The sequence below is a fragment of the Xenopus tropicalis genome, chromosome 4 (assembly GCF_000004195.4).
Source record: "Xenopus tropicalis strain Nigerian chromosome 4, UCB_Xtro_10.0, whole genome shotgun sequence".
Taxonomy (NCBI): Eukaryota; Metazoa; Chordata; class Amphibia; order Anura; family Pipidae; genus Xenopus; species Xenopus tropicalis.
In genome coordinates, this window is record NC_030680.2 from 123,602,690 (window position 1) to 123,623,561 (window position 20,872).

At 38.6% G+C, this 20,872-nt stretch overlaps 1 protein-coding gene across 1 annotated transcript in view; it reads right to left on the reverse strand.

Moving 5' to 3' along the window:
* sfmbt1 (Scm like with four mbt domains 1) overlaps window positions 1-20,872 on the reverse strand; it is a 56,914-nt gene that overhangs the window by 18,925 nt on the left and 17,117 nt on the right. Inside the window, 9 exon segments of the mRNA NM_001374840.1 lie at window positions 731-813; window positions 2,157-2,310; window positions 2,492-2,593; window positions 3,548-3,642; window positions 6,396-6,630; window positions 9,268-9,356; window positions 12,858-13,098; window positions 13,677-13,771; window positions 14,006-14,113. Coding sequence (NP_001361769.1) covers window positions 731-813; window positions 2,157-2,310; window positions 2,492-2,593; window positions 3,548-3,642; window positions 6,396-6,630; window positions 9,268-9,356; window positions 12,858-13,098; window positions 13,677-13,771; window positions 14,006-14,033 — 1,122 coding nt within the window. The 5' untranslated portion in view covers window positions 14,034-14,113.

The window sequence follows — 20,872 nt, forward strand, 5'->3', positions numbered from 1 at the left end:
TTATTGTATCATTGTAGCTTTAAACATTTACATTCTCAAGTGTAAAACTGCATAACCACTTTATACAAAGGTGAACTGCATGCAAGGTGCAAAGTACAAGGCACATGTATGTAAGGGAGTCAGGCTTCCTTTGCATGTTGCTTCTAGATATTTCTCTAAAATATTAATAGCTAAACGTAACATTCATTTCCTTTGTCTTTTTTCCCCATAGCTTCTCAAAAGTCGTCACTGTGGCTGGTTAACTAACATAGGTGCTAAATTGTACCAATGCCGATCTCTAGCAATTGCAAATGGGCAATTTCGTTAGTACATCAGAAGCCATTTTTCTCAGGCCCCATAGACCTCCAATCGAGTTCTCATTAGCCAAACCTGGCTATAAATGGAACTCTCAGTGGCAGAAATAGCACCCTATGATTTTATTAGCAATACCTATATACTTAGCATAGATCTGCAAATAAGCAAGTACATGTTATACAATACTTGTTTGTATGAGGTTTCGTATGATATTATTGGTGCGTGTATAGCCAGCTTTAAAATGCAAAATAAAAACTATTAAAATAAAAAAAAATACAACACTAATAATCTCTGTGTTGTTGTTTGTGAGTCAAACCAAGAGACCAAATACCAGGCAATTAAAGCTTGTGAAATACAGAAAAATTCTGTAGGTCATTGCCCTTAAATAGTACGAGCTACTGGAAATGATCAAAACAAACGGTTTGAAGACACTCACCATAGGGAAGTTACTCTCAGGAGCAGCTGAGCCCTCGCAATGAGTCAAATACTTATCCCAATCAAATTCCTCTTCCGAGTACCCTACAGGAAGTGAAAAGGCCAACGGGCTGTTGTTTAATATGATAGCTTAGCACGCAAACTACCAAAAATAACCAACACCAAATGGGGCAGATTTATCAAAATGTGAGTTTAGAGCTTAATACACAAAAACTTACCCACATTCTATTCATTCCTATGGAATTTTTAGAAGCATATTTATCAAATGGTGAACTCAACTTTCATCAACTTTTAAACACGCTTCTAAAAATCCCATGGAAATGAACAAAACATAGGTAAGTTTTTAGGTATTAAACTTATTTTGATTAATCTGCCCCCAAATATTAGGGGATGGAAGATTGAAAGGGATTCCATTAGATACATAATACAATTTGACAAACACTATGTTACAACATTTTGCATATTCCTTTTATTCCTATGAGGGATGTCTCCTATTTAGTCCAAGCTTTAAAGTGATACTGACACTAAAAAAAAAACACTTTTGAAAAAAAAAAAAAAAAAAAAACACTCACAATCTCAACCCACCCCCAACATCCCTACTGCCTGCACATTTTTCATCACTCACTTCCTTTCTTAAAAGAACAGTAACATCAAAAAATTAATGTGTTTTAAAGTAATTAAAATATAATGTGCCGTTGCTCTGCAAAAAACTGGTGTTTTTGCTACAGAAAAGCTACTATATAAATAAGCTGCTGTGTAGCCATGGGGGCAGCCATTCAAGCTGGAAAAAAGGAGAAAAGGCACAGGTTACATAGCAGATAACTAGCAGATAAGCCTCATATAATGGGGGTTTATCTGTTATCTGCTAAGTAACCTGTGCCTTTTCTCCTTTAAATGGCTGTCCCCATGGCTAAACAGCAGCTTACTTATATAAACTATAGTAATCTTTCTGAGGCAAACACACCAGTTGTAGCAATGCAGGGCAACAGTACATTATATTGTAATTACTTTTATACACTTTCATTTTTTGGTGTTACTGTTCCTTTAAGGTGCTTCAAAGTACTGGTGGAACCAAGACAAAGGTATTGGTGACCCCCATAGCTCCACTAAGAACTTTGTGGCAGAACAATAGAGAAAGTAACGTAACCTAGAGATCCTCTTATCTTACAGTCATTGTTGGAGAATAAACAAGCAGAACCTCACAACCCCCATCCATATGTGCGATCCCCAAATCTCTACAAGGAAAACCTTGTATTTTTCCAGATACAACTAATTACTGTTTACGTCTTCCTTAAAAAATGTTTGCGTAATGCAAATTCACTACAGCTTCTACTTTGACTTTTTATTGTTTTTTTTTTTACTTTGGCCTTAGATCACTAGAAATATTACTCCCACACCCACACTATGTTTACTGTTTGCAAACATACCAGGTGGGGGGCGAAGGGGCACCCCCATCTTCTGACTTGAGCCAACAGAGATGATTCCAGTGCTATTACAGTGGCACAACAAAGGCCGACTCGTTTTTGAGTCCAAAGGTCTGAGGTCGTCAAACTCAATCATGAAGTACCGTTCACTGAACACCTGGGGGCAGTGCAGTCAGATTAAAGAGCAGTACTGCAAGGGAAATAAGCAGACCCTAAGCCTGCCAAACAAGTTACACAAACACTGCTGCATCCCACCCAACCAGAAGTGCAAACTTATCTGCACAAAAGCAGGCAATAACAAAGACAAATTCTATTATCACGCAGCTTAAAGTTGCTACCTTAGTGACTGTAGCTGGCATGAAGCATGATGGGTTGGAGGGATCCAGGGCCTCAACTTTCATCCCTGCCAAGAAGGAATGGACAGGTAATGGAAGCTGCTCCTGTACAACAGAGAACAGAAACTATTAGTAGCTCAAAACTTTATCTCCCTGGCTTCCAATTTTATACCGGATAGCTACGTACATACAAAAGGCAGATTATGCAGACTCTCTTAGGGACAGATTTATTATGTAATGTAAAATATGGTGACAAAATTTGCCAGCAGGAATATACAAAAAAATTTGCCGCTATTTTTTGGATGTGTGCATAGTTTTTTTTAACGCGTGCATAATTCTTTTGACGTGAACGTCCAAAAAATTACTCACATGTCAAAAGCCGATGCACATCAGAGAAAGCGCCGCCGGCGTCAAAGAAAGTGACGCGTTACGAATTTTATTCACCCATCCCTATTCACCACACATCGCCAGGCTTTGCATCGTAAAAAACAGCATAAAATCATGCAATTTTTCCACGGTTTTTGTTCCCACGGAACAGTGAACCTTTTGTGAACTTTTGTGTTTTTTCAGCTAATTTAATGTTACACAGCATAATAAATAGGCCCCTAAGTGTTCCAGGTAAAGGCATAACAAAATGTGAAGCAGGCCCTAATGTTTTTACATTTGTTTTACAAAACAAATCATCTTCCTGGTGTTTTGAGGGTCCCAAAACTCGTTTCCAAATGTTAAAAAAAAAATGCATATGGACAGGCCCGGACTGGCAATCTGTGGATTCAGGCAAATGCCAGAGGGGCTGCTCTAAGATAGCACAGACAGTCACTATATAGTGGGCTGCTGGGAGGCTGTTTGAGGCTCTGTGTACTTGAAATGCTAGAGCCTGTTCAAAAATCCAGGCCTGCATATGTGTAATCTAAGTGTATTTCACTCATAATCCAATGTTTTCTTACTTCTTACTTGCTTTCCATTTGAACTACAATTCCCAGAACTTCTGACACCAAAGGTATTTAACTATGCATGCAGAACATTCTGTTTTAAACGGAATTCAGTAATGGCTCTAACCTGGAAGAACTCGGCTGGTACACAGTCTCCGGGGTCCGTTTCCCACTTGGTCAATATTTCCTTCCACTCCTCCTCACTCTTCAGGTGTGATATGGCTGAAAGTACAGGAAAGGCACTGACATCTGCAATATTACTGTGTGTATCTACAGTGATAGGGCTTCATCAAAACTCCACTGCTGGCATCACAAGCAATAAGCATTAGACACACTGCTACATAATGAAGCAGGACTGATGGCATAGAGAGCTAGTAGTGTAATAATAAGCTCCAATGAGCAGGGCCCTCTGCTTTGTGTATTAATCCGTATTTAAATGTAATTTGTATGTTTGATGTATACACCCATCTGCTGGAGAGCTCTGCAGAATATGTTGGCACTTTAAAGACATTACTATTATTATTAATAACAACAGCATTCTACTGACAACTTCAAGCAACTGCAGGACATCGCATCGACGCATATGCCATTAGTAGGGAAGATTTGTTCCCCCCAAAGATGCCCCCAGTAGCCCCCCATCTTCATTTCTGCTGATTCCCTGCACATGTTCTGGGCTGCTGTCAGTTGCTGAGCTTAGGGACCCACTCACAATATTCTGCATATATAGAATATAAATGTCCCAATACGAGGCTCATTAGTAATTAATTCAAATTTTCATTAGATGGCACCTCTGAAAACAGTGTAATTTACATTAGAATTTAAAGTGGAACTCCACTTAAACACAACTTTAACATTTTGAAAAGTAAAGACATAATATGAAGCAACTTTGCAATATACATCAGTTAAAAAATGTGCAGCCTTTTTATGAAATCCCTCTCACCACAATCCACCTCCACCACATCCCGTGATGTCAATAAAAAAAGTAACATCACAGTGCAATGCATTGTGGATTATGTAGTTTTTGCATGCTGTATGTAAGCTGTGGAGAAGTTGTCACAATTTATAACATCAGTATTTTAGTATCTCCTCCCCACTCAGGATTTCAAATGATGCATAAAGAGAAGAACTGTTTTGCAGCTGATTTCAGCATATTAAATGGTATTTATTCATACTTTTTGAAGGAACAGATTACAGTGATAGGTATATTAGGGGTTTCTGTGCTGTGCGGGGCTTCCCCTCTAATTACCCCTTTAATAATCAGCCCTACAGCATCAGCTTTGACAGGTAAACCTCATTTCTGCTTGGTAATTTGCAACAGCTGCCTAGAGCACACTAACCATGTGTGTGGCACTTCCAATAAAATCCAAGATAGGAAGCTCCTTTAACAACTTTAAAGGCCTGGATCAACCTTAAGGCTGGTGCAATAAGTTTGGTACATGTATGGGATCTCTTATCCGGAAACCCGTTATCCACAAAGTTCTGAATTACCCATAGACTCCATTATAAGCAAACAATTCTATTTTTTAATTTCCTTTTTCACTGTAATAATAAAACAGTACCTTGTACTTGATCCCAACTAAGATATAATTAATCCTTATTGGAGGCAAAACAATTGAGTTTATTCAAAATTTAATTGATTTTTAGCAGACTTAAGTTATGGAGATCCAAATTATGGAAAGATCCCTTATCCAGAAAACCCCAGGTCCCGAGCATTCTGGATAACAGGTCCCATACATGTATATAAAATATGGCATTTCTAGCCATATTCATTTCTAGGGTTTAGTTCTCTATTTTCTCTATTTTATATGTAGTGTGCAAAAGAGGGGATATCAACTAAATGTGTTAAAAAGGTTGTTCCCCTCTTCTAAACCTGTGCATTGTACATTTTGCACTTTTTGCATATTATAGTTTCAATTTTTTAAAAAGGCACATAAATCTTTCCTAAAACAGACTCTTACGTCTATTTTCCAGGAAGAATCATCCCTACTAACGCTACAATAGCCATCTCAATGTTCTAATGTAGCAAAAATAATGTGCAGTTTCTGTTTGCCAATATTACACTGTAATTACAGTTCAAAAGAGTGCATATACTGAGGGGGCCCAGGGTAGGAAATGAGTATAATGCATCTGACAAAGATCATATGAAAAGTAGAACAAACAGTAAACTGTATATAGAGAAGGCAGATTTTTTTTTCGAGGATCCTCTTGCTTTACTTGGCTCTGGAGGATTTGGGAAACTGTACATTGTTAAAAATCAGTCTCCCATGTTTGCTGCACTACAGCTCCCATCATGCTTTATACCTTGTTAATATGGTGGAGAATGTTGCCAGCTATAGTCAAGGAATGTTTGGGTAAAGCACCATTGCTATGAAAGGTTTATGTCCCCTTTTAAAATTTACATTATTGATATCTTATTTTATCCATATTATGGGGCGATGTGGCTCCCAATAAATTGTACTATAAGCACAATACTTCTGACACCTGTTCTTTTATTTCCTACTGTTTAGTTTTCTGCTCGGTTTATGGGACTGAAATAGCATCATGTGGTTTCGATGTGCCATACATATGGACAATTAAATATTATTGAGTTAATACATGGCCCCACATTTTGTCACTGATACTCTTCCTGAGAAAAAGTCGAGCTGAGCAAGTGCAAACATTATTGTATAACACTGTGTTGAGAACAAGTGACACAAATAGATAAAGGTGCCACACCTGATGATCTTGCATGTTTGGAAGCTTCTAAGGATAGCTGCATTTCTATGGCTCTTTGTGAGGTTTAGATGTGCTGCTCATTCTCTGACTAAACTTATCTCTTTACCAGGATCACACAGCAGTGTGTTTTTATAGCCTACTTTTTATTTGTTTTTTTTACCAATAATCACTCCCAAAATTAAATGTTCATAACAACAGCATTCTATGACTTACATTAATATACCATATGGAACAGAATGTGAGTAGAAAACAGCTGGTACCTTGAGGTGGTTGCATATCATATTTATGTTGAGCTGCCCATCCGACCTGGTGAAGTGACGGGTGGAGATAGAAGAGCCATACACAATCAGACACCCCTTCATACTGGAGCTGTAACCTCCCTCCAGTGTTCTCAAGTACCCTAACAGGCCAGGCCACAATAGAATCCCGACAGTGTTGAAGCTCCAGCTTGGACCCAGGGCCAAATAGGTCAAGAGGGTCTTTTCCCCGGTGAGGCTGTGGAGAAAATAGAATTATAGTAAAAGGGACATGATTTTTTAATTGTAACAAAAGCATTAAAAATATATATGACAAAGCATCACCATTCCCAACATTGCATCGGTTTTACCACACCTGAAATGTCCCATTGGTAATCTAATTACCTACCACCAAAGGACAAAATTTGGAGGGTCTTCAGTTTTCCTGAAATTCACGAAATAACAAAACCATGGATTTTTTGTGATTGAAACAATAGGCTTGTGACATGGGTTACATGGGAATTATACTCTTCCCCCAAAGCCAGAATGGCTGGACATTCGGGCCTATCCCACTCCACAGGGGAACAAGACAGAGGTGTCCCCTCTCTCCTCTCTTGTATGCCCTGGCTTTTGAGCCCCTGGCTGCTATTATACAACCAAATTGAGGGACTTGAAGTGGCGGAGTGCATAGATAAAGTGGGTTGATCCTGTTTTTGAGAGACTCCTCTCAGTCTCTAGATCGAGCCCTCAAGTAAATTAATGAGATGGGTCAGCACTCCGGACTCTGCATTAACTTGATAAAGTTCAGCATCTTTGATGTTAAAGAGCACAGAGAGCAACCTGTAGACCCTGTATTGCCACCATTCAAGCTGGTTATACTAAAGGTATGATATCAAAATTATACAGCACACTCTTAAAACCCCAATTACATACATTGATTGCTCTAAAGCAGATTGGCAAGAAAATATTGGGCGCTTAAGCCTCCAAAATATGCTTCCCCGTACGCAAGGGAATACACTATCCTGCATAGAGCCTATTTAACTCCCCTGACTCTCAAACACTTCTGTCAAAACAAAGATACTACTTGCCCAAGATGTCATTCAAACAGCCCTTACTTCTATCACTTAATATGGGCTTGCCTAGTCCATATTGATCACTGGAAACAGCTAACCCAGTTTATGCATGATGTGATGTGATCACTAGTCCCACTGGATTCTAAAGTGTGCCTATCGAAGACCTTTACCCTAACACATACATGAAAACAGCAATAGCTGAATTACTTGGCCCATAATACATAACAGGCAAATGGTTATCTACACAATCCCCAACACTGAATGGATGGAATGCTCTTGTAAACTAGGCACTCCCTCACAAAAAAAAAATACTTGTGTCCTTGCTTACCAATTAAAGGAAAACCTTTTTGCCTATATTCTTTTTTTTTTATACATTAATGTATGTCTTGCTACACTAGAAATTATTCAAAACCATTGTACCTGTACTTGCTACCTACTATTAGCCTCTGAAAATGTATTACAACTCTTTTCTTTTGTATTGCAACCTTTTCTTTTAAGAATTGAATAAAGTGTTGAATTAAAAAAACAAAAACAATAGGCAAAAAGTATGTTCAGCGCCCCTATTTCTGGCACTGACGTTGAACAAGGGGGTGTATTGGTCCTTAAATGAGCGCAAGGTTGATGGCACATAGGTTGTATTCTCCATCAAGGTTTCTATCTGCCTGACACAGAAGCATTTTCTCTGCTGGGGACAGGTTGTTTCCATTTAAGCTAAAGGTAGGCGGCATGGTCAGATCTCCATTTAACAAAAACACACCAGGGAAGAATATGCCAAGTGCGCCATCAGCCTTAAGGGTAAATATAGTTACACTCTACTAAAGCACTGCTGTAACAAAAGGATACTTAAAATCATGTTATGGATGAACAAATAGTAGCCTTCCCACATAATGCTGTATTAAGGTTTCCATAAAAAAAAAATAGTAGATGCTACTTGTAGAGGGCTAAACTTGGGTTTTATTTTTTTGCTGAATTAGTTTATTATGCCAAAGTAAGAAACAATGTAACCTATAGTCAGTTATCAGAACCAGCTACTGACTTCTCAAGTGCAACTTAGTATGTTACACAATGGCCTATTATATGCAACTTTTCAACTGGTCCTCATTATTCATTTTTTATAGTTTATATTTGGGCCTGAATCATTGGGGTTTTCTGGATCAGTACCCAGCACCAAAATGTAAAAGAATTTAAAAAAAAGATAGTAATAAAAAATGAAGGTTAATTGCAAATTTTCTCAGAATATCACTCTCTACATTATACTAAGGGACAGATTTATTATGCAGTGTAAAAAACGGCACACGCCGCCATGCTTTGCCATGTAAAAAATGTAAAATTGGCATAATTTTTTTTTACAAGTTTTTTCTTTCACCAGAACTTACATAAAATAACGGTGTAAAATCTGGCTTTCGAACAGCGAACTTCTCCATTTATTTTACACAGCTTTATACACCAATTTTTCAGCAAATTCCATTTTACACATAATAAATATGCCCCACATAACGCTAAAGCAGGGGTGGTCAAAACAGCGATCACGGCCCACCAGTCAATCCCCTGTGGATTTCTGGTGGACCGCGTCTAAGCCGGGAAATGCAGAAGTGCAGCGCGTTTATTGGGTATGCGTATATACACTGCTTCGCATATATACGCAGGGAGGAGCCAAAGTAGATCGCCGGGGGAAAAAGTCTGGCACTTCTGAGATAAAGGCTATCAAGCTGTAACCACCAGGAATACAGCTTCATGGCTTGATTTTCTATCTTAAGGAAGGAGTATTTTTAGAGAACAACATGACAAAGCAGCAGAATTCAAACCAGAAACAAGAGACTTACGCCCTCTAGCAAGTGAGCGGGTGCACTGCTGACTCCAGTTGAATTTTCAGCCAAGAATTCCTCCCAGTTTTGCAGCTTCTCTCTTATTCCTGAAAAACAGTATGAGCAAAAGGAGGAAATGATGTAAGCAAACATTGAAAAAATGTATGGAAAATATAGGCAGGATATTTGTATAACTATGGGATCCTCCTAATAAAGATGATTAAGGACACTCACAAATAGGACACAATGGTCAGTCCCATGTTCTTCATAAATAAGCAGCAGATTTACATGTACAAGTCTCTCATATAATGGAAGTGGGGGGGATAAGGCAGTAAATGGAAGCAAGGCTGCACCAGATTCAGTGGCCGAGGACATGCAAGCTCCCCTACTTTCTCAAGGTGCACCTGTTCACAACAAGTGCAGATTTAAAATTGAAAAAAAAAATAGACTGAGGTTACAATGATTTCCATATACTACACAATAGAAAACATCCAGATAAATAAAATAGCACGTAAGTGTCACTTAAAAAAAAGAATATTACATTTGCCTACATCATTCAGTGTGTACATAGGTCATTCCTGCACTTTGTATGAGCAGAACTGCACTGACTTATTGTTTGCCTTGAAACAAGTAAACATGAAAAGGCTCCGCAGACAAAAGGAGCATTGCTAGTTGTTAAAAATAGATGTAGCTACTGGAAGAATTGCCTGTGAAGGATATCCAGATTTTAGCAGACTGCAAAGCAACTATGATTTCTGTGTATAAATCAAAATGAAAAGGAAGCAAATATGCTGCACACACTATTAATTATACCCTAAGCTAATCAGTATCTAGTTAAAGTCATACTAAAACTGATGGCAGCATTGACTTTTTATATAAAATAACTCCATTATGTGCAATTACTTTATAAATAAAAAATAGATCTGTTTTAGCTCTAACAGGCAGGAGTATCCCCCTATCTCTCCATACTCCCTGATTCCTGCCCTTTGACACAGAGCAGAAAAGCACGCTGGGTGAGTTATAAAAAATAAACACAAACTACACATTCTTGGTGTATATTTGTGCCAGGAATTAAATGCTACCAATAATCAGATCACTTTTATTACAATATATTAGGGGAACTCTGGCTTCCAACCCAAAATGTGTTAAAGATCCCCACGCAACACCTAATATACCAATCACTGTAATTTGGTTCTTCAAAAAGTATTAAAAAAAAATAATTAAAAAAAAAAGTATTAAATACAATTTTTTTATGCTAAAATCCAGCTGCAAAACAGTTCTTCTCTTTCTGCATTATTTGAAATCCTGACAGGGGAGGAGGGACTAAAACACTGATGCTACAAATTGTAACAACTTCTCCACAGCTTACAGACAGCATGCAGGAACTGCTTAACCCAAAATGCTTTGCACTGTGATGTTACTTTCCTGACATGGCGTGTGCAGGGGATTATGGGATTTGGAGGATGCAGGCTGAAGGCAGGCTGAGGACAGTCGACTAATGTTACATTGTTTTTAAATCTCAAAGTAGTCAGCCAGATCAGCAGGGGAACAGGGGGCCAGGCTTAGGTAACTGTACCAAACCATATTATTACATTAAAAATCATTAAAAGGCTGCATATTTTTTTATTGATGTATATTGCAAAGTTGGTTGAAAATGGATCATGTAGTGTTGAGGGCATGATTAGGAGCCCAAGCTCTGGAACTGTAAACAGGGCCACCATCAGTAATCACAGGGCTGCATACTAGTAAGTTAGGAGGGCCCACCCCTCCAGGGGGCTCTAATTATTAGCCCACTTGTCAGTTGGGCCCCCTGGGGGTTAGCCCTGACAACAGGTAAAATGGGGACCCAATGAAAAAATTAAATGCATACATGGCCACTCTCCTGTTTGAGCGCTTGTCTTGGCCATTATGCCAAGGGAAGAATTGGCTTCAATTAATTCTGAAGAATCCAGAGATTGTGAAAGCCACAAACATGACTTGGAACAGGACAATTACCAAACAATTACACTTGCTGCTTACTATTCAGGAATGAGACAAATATGAGAAATTCATGCTTTAAAAGGAAACATTCACCTTTAACTACATTTTTAAGATGTGATAAAGGGATGATTTTCAAGCAAATTTTTAACTGGTCATTCATTTACCCAATTAAAATTCTACTTTTCTGCCTATTTCTGGCATGCAATTGAAAATGATTACTAGTTGCTGGCAACCAAAACACAGATTTGGCCACAAGGCTCACATTTTATCATTATTTAAATGCTTTTGTTTCTATTCAGGCCCTTTATATATCCATCCCTTCTTAGCTTCTAGCTGATACCTTGTTAAAAAGAAATTTAACCCTGGCTCTACAGCTGCCAAACGTAATATTTAAATAACCCCCCCCCCCAATAAAAACCAAAAAACAGACCAACTGCAAATTTTCCTAAAATACAGTTGTCTGCATCATACGTCTTTATACAACCTATGTGTTTGTCAGGAATGTTCTTTATTACATTGCCAATAGAAACCACAGAACCACTTTGTCTTCCATAGAATCATTGTGTTCCCTGTTTCATCCAGTATCATTTACACTGTGAATACAAGCCAGCAAAAAATGTGCACAGGAAGTTTTATTCTATTTAAAATTCACAGAAGAGGTCAACTTAATTTTTGAGGACAAAGTAACAGTCCATCATACCAGAAATAAGAGAACCATGGTTTGAAATATTGAATGAGCAAAACTGACACCAATAAACGTGTAATACAATACTGAATTGGTGTTCTTTCTATAGACACCATTTAAACAAAGATAATTTCACCTACCCTACCAGCTTTTGATGCACAACTAGCGCCTCAATGCCTGTTGCAGGCCTATAGGTAGCATAAAAGGTCAGTACCCCATCTTCCATTGGGTGGGAACTGTGGGACTAAGTTATACCTCATTCCTCCTACTTTGCATTCCATAATCAAATGGGTAGAGGATTTGAGGAAAAAGGGTTATAGTTACATGTTTAAAAAAATAAAAAACTTTTAACAAGACAGTTTATCCATATATACATAAAACATAAGCACAATGTAGAAGTATCTCACATATATAGAAAGGACCCACACCACATAGAATGACACCACATAGAATGACAGTATTAACATGTCTAAAATTAATGAACCAACCTGTACATGGCATCACAGCTTTAGAGGCTCAGTGATGGCATCTGACCATTCTACCTGGAAGAGTCACTCACTAGATGGAATTTGGACAGCCAAGCCTTGACTGGGTGGGCACAGGGTGTGGGTAGCATTGAAATCAGTGGATAACTTAAGCCAGGGTGAACATGAAACTTCTTACAAATGTCTTACAAATGTATTCATGCCAGATTAGAAAAAGATCATTCTCAGTAAGCACTGTGGTAGTGTTTGGAAAGGGACTTTTTGCTGGCCTGGATATATTTTTGCATAAATGACCCAGACTAGGGTGGTGGATTTAGCAATTGGAAGACTCAATATATGTATCCAGAAATATGCAAACAGTCAAATCCCATATTATATATTATATATATTATATCTAATTAGCAGTTAAGGTACTAGTGACCAAGCAAGGGCAAAGGCTAAAAAGACCTCTGTCTTACCTTCTGGTGGTCTTAGGGACTTCCCATTCTGCTGGGCCCAGCCAAGGGGATGAAGGTCAGAAGTCACCATGTCACACCAAAAATCAGCAGACCTGTCTTCCCCACAACCAAGATATCTTAGAAGAAGCAGCTTCCCACAAGTGGTGATGATGTTGGCAATCCAGTAAACCTGAGATTCTGTTCCGTGAGGGACCTCTAACCTCATTCCTGGGGACAAGCCATTTTTTAGAGATGTGTCGACCTATCCAGAAAAGGCAATATGATATGTAAGTAAAAGTAACGATGAAGAAAGGAGGAAACAGAGTAGCTAAAGTTGCATGGAACAGCCCATATGTGAAAACTCTTTCAAGCCAAGCCATTTAGGCTTTACCTAAATCAACCATTTTATTAAAAATGTACTTTTTTAGTAGTTTGTGCCATTGGGTAATCCTAAGTAGAAAACTACCATTTTAAGTACTAAGTGCCACCCCCTCATACAATTCACAGTACACACAAACAAACCAAGGGCACACATACATGTAAGGTCACATCAGCCAATTAATGGACAAAGTTCTGCCTTTTACTCCCACACTTCTTCCTGTTACAGTTAGAGCTGCATTATTTCCTGGCAGGTTATCTCTGAGGGAGCACACAGCCCATCCCAAAATGGTGGCTCAAGGGAAAATATGTAAAAGGGGATTATTTACCGATTATATAAATTCCAGTTTGGTAATATTCTTTAATAGGCTGCTTATTATGATATAAATCTGCTGGTTAATTATGCATTCAGGGGGTTTAGGTTTCCTTAATTAGCTCAGTAGATCTGTGCATCACACTTACATGTTTGAAGAAACTGTGAGGAGCAGCAATGCACCCCGTCTCCTCCAGATATTCTTCCCAGTTAAATTCTGCCTCCTCCAGGTTGAAGTCAGCATCTGGCAAGCAAAAGAAAAAACAAATATAAATGCAAATAGTTTTGTATCAGTTGTGGCAGGTGTGCCCCAATACCGGTGATAGCCTTAAATTGGACACAGGATTTCTGAAAATTCATACAACCACTAAGAGACAATTTGATTGGTTTAGCTAGAAGCATATTATGCAAATGGAAGTTTTCACTGTAACTGCAGCACCCGAATGGATGTTCTCACACACACTGCACTGTAACAAACCTGTGGCGGGCTGTTCCTGGAGGTTCATCTCAGCGGGATGTCCAAGAGGGGAATGGCGACTACTTACAAGGATCTTGTTGAGACCTCACCATGACATCAAACGAGTTCCTAAAAAGATAAAACAAATTAATCATGCCAGATATAACATAAGTAGCACAATATCATCCAGAAAAATTGTGTTTAGTTGACAAAATATCTGATTAGCAAAAGCACTGCAAAACAGATTCTGCTTTCTGGAAAAAAAGGAAGTTGTCTTTCTGACAATCTATTTTTCGTGGCAGTTCCACTTATGTGTAGACATTAGCTATCACAAGAGAGGAAAGGAATATATAGCTGCATGAAGTTACAACAATAATAATATAAAGACCAGAGATATTTTTAAAAACCTCAGCAGCTAGAGGATTGCAGGTTGGCTAAAATGTGTAACAAAAGACACACTACAGGCTCAGCAGCCCAGGTCTGGGAGAAGAGATTTTGCTGAGTGATGGCACACATGGTGATTTGTCAGCCATAAGAAACCGCCTCTCCTATGGGAGAGCCCAAAATACCTCTTCATTGCACCAAACAATTTTAAAAAGTCCAATCAACTGGTTTGACATCCACAGGCAGACAGGTGTGCTGCCAATTTGGTACAGGTATGGGATCCCTCATACAGAAACCAGTTATCCATACAGCTCAGTTATGGGAAGCCTATCTACCATAGAATTTAAGCAAATAATTCTAATTTTAAAAAATAGTTTCTCTTTTATCTGTAATAATAAAACAGTACATTATACTTGATGGTAACTGTGCTGCATGAATCCATCGGGTTTACTTAATGTTTACATAATTTTATAGTAGACCTAAGCTAAGGAGATACAAATTACAGAAAACCCCAGGTCCAAAGCCTTATGAATAATAGGCCCTATACCTGTATAAAGCAAAATGTCACTGTATGGTAGATTTCAACCTCTTGTATTTGGAGCCTTCATGGGTTCAATAACTGGTATATAATATGGGGGGAGAAAGGAGTATAAGAGTGCAACACATAAAATACTTATCTTACCAACAGAAGCAGTAACGTCTGTAAGCCAAAATGATATATGTATTACGTCCTTAAAGGAGAAGGAAAGGCTAAGTCACTTGGGGGTGCTAAAAAGTGACTTTAATCGGTTACCTCGTACCCCAGGCTGGTGCCCTTGTACTGCTTCTGTTGGTAAGGTAAGTATTTTATGTGTTGCACTCTTATACTCCTTTCTCCTCCCATATTATATACCAGTTATTGAACCCATGAAGGCTCCAAATACAAGAAGTTGAAATCTACCATACAGTGACATTTTGCTTTATACAGGTATAGGGCCTATTATTCATAAGGCTTTGGACCTGGGGTTTTCTGTAATTTGGGATGGCACATGCGGCGGCACGATTTCGGCAAATCGCCTAAAAAGCCTAGCGAGGCAACTTCGGCGATTTGCCGAAATCACGCCGCCGCGTGTGCCATCCCACCGCCCGTGGGATGGCAGGTGATGGCAACTCGGGGAGATTAGTCGCCCGCGAACAGGGAGTTTTGTCGTGGGCGACTAATCTCCCTGTGTGCCAGATCCCTTAGGAGAAAACATAGTTACATAGTATAGTTACATAGGGTTGAAAAAAGACCAGTGTCCATCAAGTTCAACCCATCCAAGTAAACCCAGCACACCTAACCCACACCTACCAATCTATACACTCACATACATAAACTATAAATACAACCACTAGTACTAACTGTAGATATTAGTATCACAATAGCCTTGGATATTCTGATTGATCAAGAACTCATCCAGGCCCCTCTTAAAGACATTAACAGAATCTGCCATTACCACATCTCTAGGAAGGGCATTCCACAACCTCACTGCCCTCACCGTGAAAAACCACCTACGCTGCTTCAAATGGAAGCTCCGTTCCTTTAATCTAAAGGGGCGACCTCTGGTGCGTTGATTGTTTTTATGGGAAAAAAGAACATCCCCCATCTGCCTATAATCCCCTCTAATGTACTTGTACAGAGTAATCATGTCCCCTCGCAAGCGCCTCTTTTCCAGAGAAAACAACCTCAACCTCGACAGTCTCACCTCATAGTTTAAATCTTTCATCCCCTTAACCAGTTTAGTTGCCAGTCTCTGCACTCTCTCCAGCTCATTAATATCCTTCTTAAGGACTGGAGCCCAAAACTGCACTGCATACTCAAGGTGAGGCCTTACCAGGGACCTATAAAGGGGCAAAATTATGTTCTCATCCCTTGAGTCAATGCCCTTTTTTATACAAGACAGCACTTTATTTGCTTTAGTAGCCGCAGAATGACACTGCCTGGAATTAGACAACTTGTTATCAACAAAAACCCCTAGATCCTTCTCCATTAAGGATACCCCCAACACACTACCATTCAGTAGATAGTTCGCGTTTATATTATTCCTACCAAAATGCATAACTTTGCACTTATCAACATTGAACCTCATTTTCCAGTTTGCTGCCCAGTTTTCTAATTTTGTCAAATCGCTCTGCAAAGCGGCAGCATCCTGCATGGAACTTAGAAAATAGAAACAGTACTCTCTATGCCCACCTCCAGGTCATTAATAAACAAGTTAAAAAGCAAAGGACCAAGGACTGACCCCTGCGGTACTCCACTAACCACACTGGTCCAATTAGAAAATGTTCCATTTACCACCACTCTTTGTACTCTATCCTTCAGCCAGTTCTCTATCCAATTACAAATATTATGTTCTAGGCCAACATTCCTTAATTTGATCATTAACCTTTTGTGAGGTACTGTATCAAACGCTTTAGCAAAGTCCAAGTAGATGACATCAACTGCCATTCCAGCATCGAGGTGCCTACTCACCTCCTCATAAAAGGCGACTAAATTAGTCTGGCAAGTCTGCACGTCTAAAATTGAGAGTTTTAGTTACTCCCTTATAGAGCTGTCTCTGCAGCATTATCTCAAAGGAGACCATGTTGTGATCACTGTTCCCCAGATGCTCACCCACACAAATGTTAGAGATGAGTTCATTATTATTAGAAATCACCAGGTCCAAAATAGAGTCATTCCTAGTAGGTTCTTGAACCGCCTGAAATAAAAAGTTGTCATTTAGCATATTTACAAACCTACTAGCTTTTTCTGACTTAGCCACCCCATTACTCCAGTCAATGTCCGGATAATTAAAGTCCCCCATAATAACAACTTGACCCAGTTTTGAAGCCTCCTCCATTTGCAACAATAGCTGGGCCTCACCCCCCTCATCTATACGGGGTGGTTTATAGCATACACCAATGACCATTTTCTTTGTGACCTTCAGCCCTACTGAAATTTCTACCCAAAGAGATTCGACGTTTTCATTGGTAATGTCTTTATTACATGGCTTTAAATCTGACTTTACGTAAAGACAAACCCCTCCACCCTTTTTAATCTCTCTGTCCCTCCTAAAAAGTGTATAACCATTTAAATTCACAGCCCAGTCGCATTTATCATCCCACCAGGTCTCAGTGATACCTATTAAATCATAATTTTCAATACATTTCAATACAGACGTCTTTGTTAAAGTTTGGCTTTTCACTCTACTGCGCATGCGCGCGCTTGCAAAGCAGGAAGGAGGAAGCACTGCAGGTGCCCCGGGCTGGTGCTGTTCTCTTCGTACAGGGGCACCAAGTCACTTGGGGGTGCCTAACATTTTGGCACCCCCAAGTGACTTTGCCTTTCCTTCTCCTTTAAGGCGAGAGGGATGTGCAGCTCATTGCAAGAGTTCCACACCCATTTGCCACACATTTATTTAATCTGCTGCACTCAGCACGAGACTGACATTCTCTCTCTTCATTTCTCCCACTGTTTCACTTTCATTTCTTCATAAAATGTACATAGATAAATGATAGATCGATAGAGAGAGAGAGAGATACATAGATAGATACATAGATAGATACATCGATAGAGAGATACATAGATAGATAGTCAGACAGACAGATAGACAGACACACACACACAGAAAGATAGATAGATCCTTTTTTTTGCTGATTTACAATTGTGCTACCATGAAGACATAGTCAGGCCCAGACTGGCAATCTGTGGATTCTGGCAAATGCCAGAGGGGCTGCTGTAAGATGCCACAGACAGTCACTATTTAGTGGGCTGGTGAGGGGCTGTTGGGGCCTCTGTATACTTAAAATGCCAGGGCCTGTTTTGAATTTCAGTCCAGGCCTGGACAAAGTGCTGTGTACAAAGAACATTTCAGGCATGGTACTCAATATTAAAAGACCCCTTGTTCTGGAAGCCCAAAGTACAAAGTATTTTGGATAATAGATCTCATACCTGTACTACTGTTCAGGGTTTTTTATGCTTACTGTTTGCTATTTTAGTGTGATTGCCCACCTCCCTCTTCCATTTTGCTGTTCCTAATCTCTAACATTCCTACAGCAGCCACTAGCTGGCATGGCTTCTCTTGCACGGTACTGCAGTGACTACAATTAGCAGGAGCTGTGAGCTTTGCTTTCTTGCACACCCTTCCAGAGATAAATGATTCTGTAATGCAAATTGCAGTGCATGTGTCGTAACAGCAAGTAGCCCTATAAGGAAGACTAGTAATACCATTTAAAAGGCACGGGCAGGTGAGAAAACACTTTGCTACTCTGCCCATGGGTGCAAGGAGTCATCTATCACATACACACCTGGCAGGAGAACTAGATACACATTTGCCTCACACACTGCAGTCCAACAGAAATCTGAATGTTAGAAACATACTTATAACAAGTAAAAGAAAACTTAACAATATTGGCAATATTTGCTTTTTTGAAGGTAAACCGCACTACTGGGCAAAGACTGCTATTTTAAGATCACATATGGACCTGTATGAAAAATGTTGTTGTGCTCAGGACTGGGCTACAGTGTTTGTAGGCAGTCTTTGAATACATGGCTGCTTTTAGAAAAATTGCACCTGAAATCCTATGAGTGCAGTTTGTACACAATACACTTTGAAACACAAAATACATTTTGTAAAATCAAAATTCATGTATTATATATTTGTTGCTAAAACATACATTTCACAGTCAAAATAATGTTCTTCAAAAATATAGTTTTGTCACCAGCAAAAATAATTTTGTGCAAACAAAATTTATACAGGTATAAGAGCTGCTATCCAGAATGCTCAGGACCTCCCAGTTTTCCCAGATAAGGGGTCTTTCAGTAATTTGGACCAACATACGACTTAAAAATGTTTTTTCTGTAAACATTTAAGAAACCTCCAATAAGGACAAAATATATTTAGTTTTTCTCTAGTTTTATTACTAGAGAAAATGAAAATATTTTAAAAAATTAGAATAATTTGATTAAAATCCAGTCTATGGTAGATGGCCTTCCTATAATTGGGGCTTTCTGCATAGGGAGTTTCTGGAAAACAAATCCTATACCTGTATTGTCACATCGAAATGTTTGTACAGAATTAATTTTGGGCTCCAAAATGGTTTCTGCACTGACAAAATTAATTTTGTAACCATGTAAAGTATGTTGTGATAAAAAAGGAATTCTGTCAGCAGAAAAATAATTTAGCGTTCACATTAAATAAATTTGGTGCTGCACAATACATTGCACCGCACAGCAAGGCAAATTAATCTCTTGCCAGGCATATTACAATTTAGGCATGTCTCTTCTCAGGTGACAGTGCATACTGTTATGACTCAGCTGGTAAAGGATGGTTGTTTGCAAAAAAAATATATATATATTATATGCATACACACACACACAGGTATGGGATCTGTTATCCGGAAACCCCTTATCCAGAAAGCTCTGAATTATGGAAAGCCTGTCTTCCGTAGACTCAATTTTAATCAAATAATTCAGATTTTTAAAACTGATTTCCTTTTTCTCTGTAATAATAAAACAGTACCTTGTATTTGATCTGAACTAAGATATAATTAATCCCATTGTTTTTAATTAATGTTTTATTGATTTTTTAGTAGACTTAAGTTAAGACGATCCAAATTATGGAATATCCTTGGTCCCAAGCATTCTGGATAACGGGTCCTATACCTATATATAGCGAACCCAGGGTGGCACTCTGATTCAGCTCTTACCTCGGGTGCAAGGTAAATGATTTAAATATCCAAAAAAAGACCAGCAACACAGAGTTTTATTCCAAAAAAAGATGAATCATGTATTAAAAACACATGAACAGCCATCGTTACTTTTCGGTCCCCATCGGGACCTTTCTCAATTCTCGATGGGGACCGAAACGTAACGTTGGCTGTTCATGCGTTTTTAATACATGATTGATCTTTTTTTGGAATAAAACTCTGTGTTGCTGGTCTTTTTTTTTATATTTATATATATATAGTTACAACAGGGATAGCACACCACAAAAACAGAGTTTTTCAGTGCTATGGCCAAAAGAAAATATACAAAATGTAGATGCAGTCCCAGCCAGCAATCAAAGGACTTTACTACAAATAATCAATAAAGAAATGGTTAACAAAAAGTAGCCTTACATGGTTTTTTATTAATTCAACATTTCAGGAACTGAAACCTTGGATTAATAAAAAACCATGTAAAGCAAATTTTTGTTAACCATTTCTTTACTGATTATTTGTTGTAAAGTCCTTTGAGTGCTGGCTGGTACTGCATCTACATTTTATATTATATATATATATATATATATATATATAACCACACAAAATATAAAACCTATTTGGGAAAAACAATTAAGCGCCCACTACAGTAGTGGGTTTTTACAAAAGATTGACAGTTCCCCTTAAATTTCAGTTAATGTACAATGAACATGTTTTATTTCCTGGGGACGTAAGGGTAAAGCAACAAACTAAAATCATTAGTCCTTTCTAACAGGAAACCATAAGAAAATAGAGATGTCTTTGCTG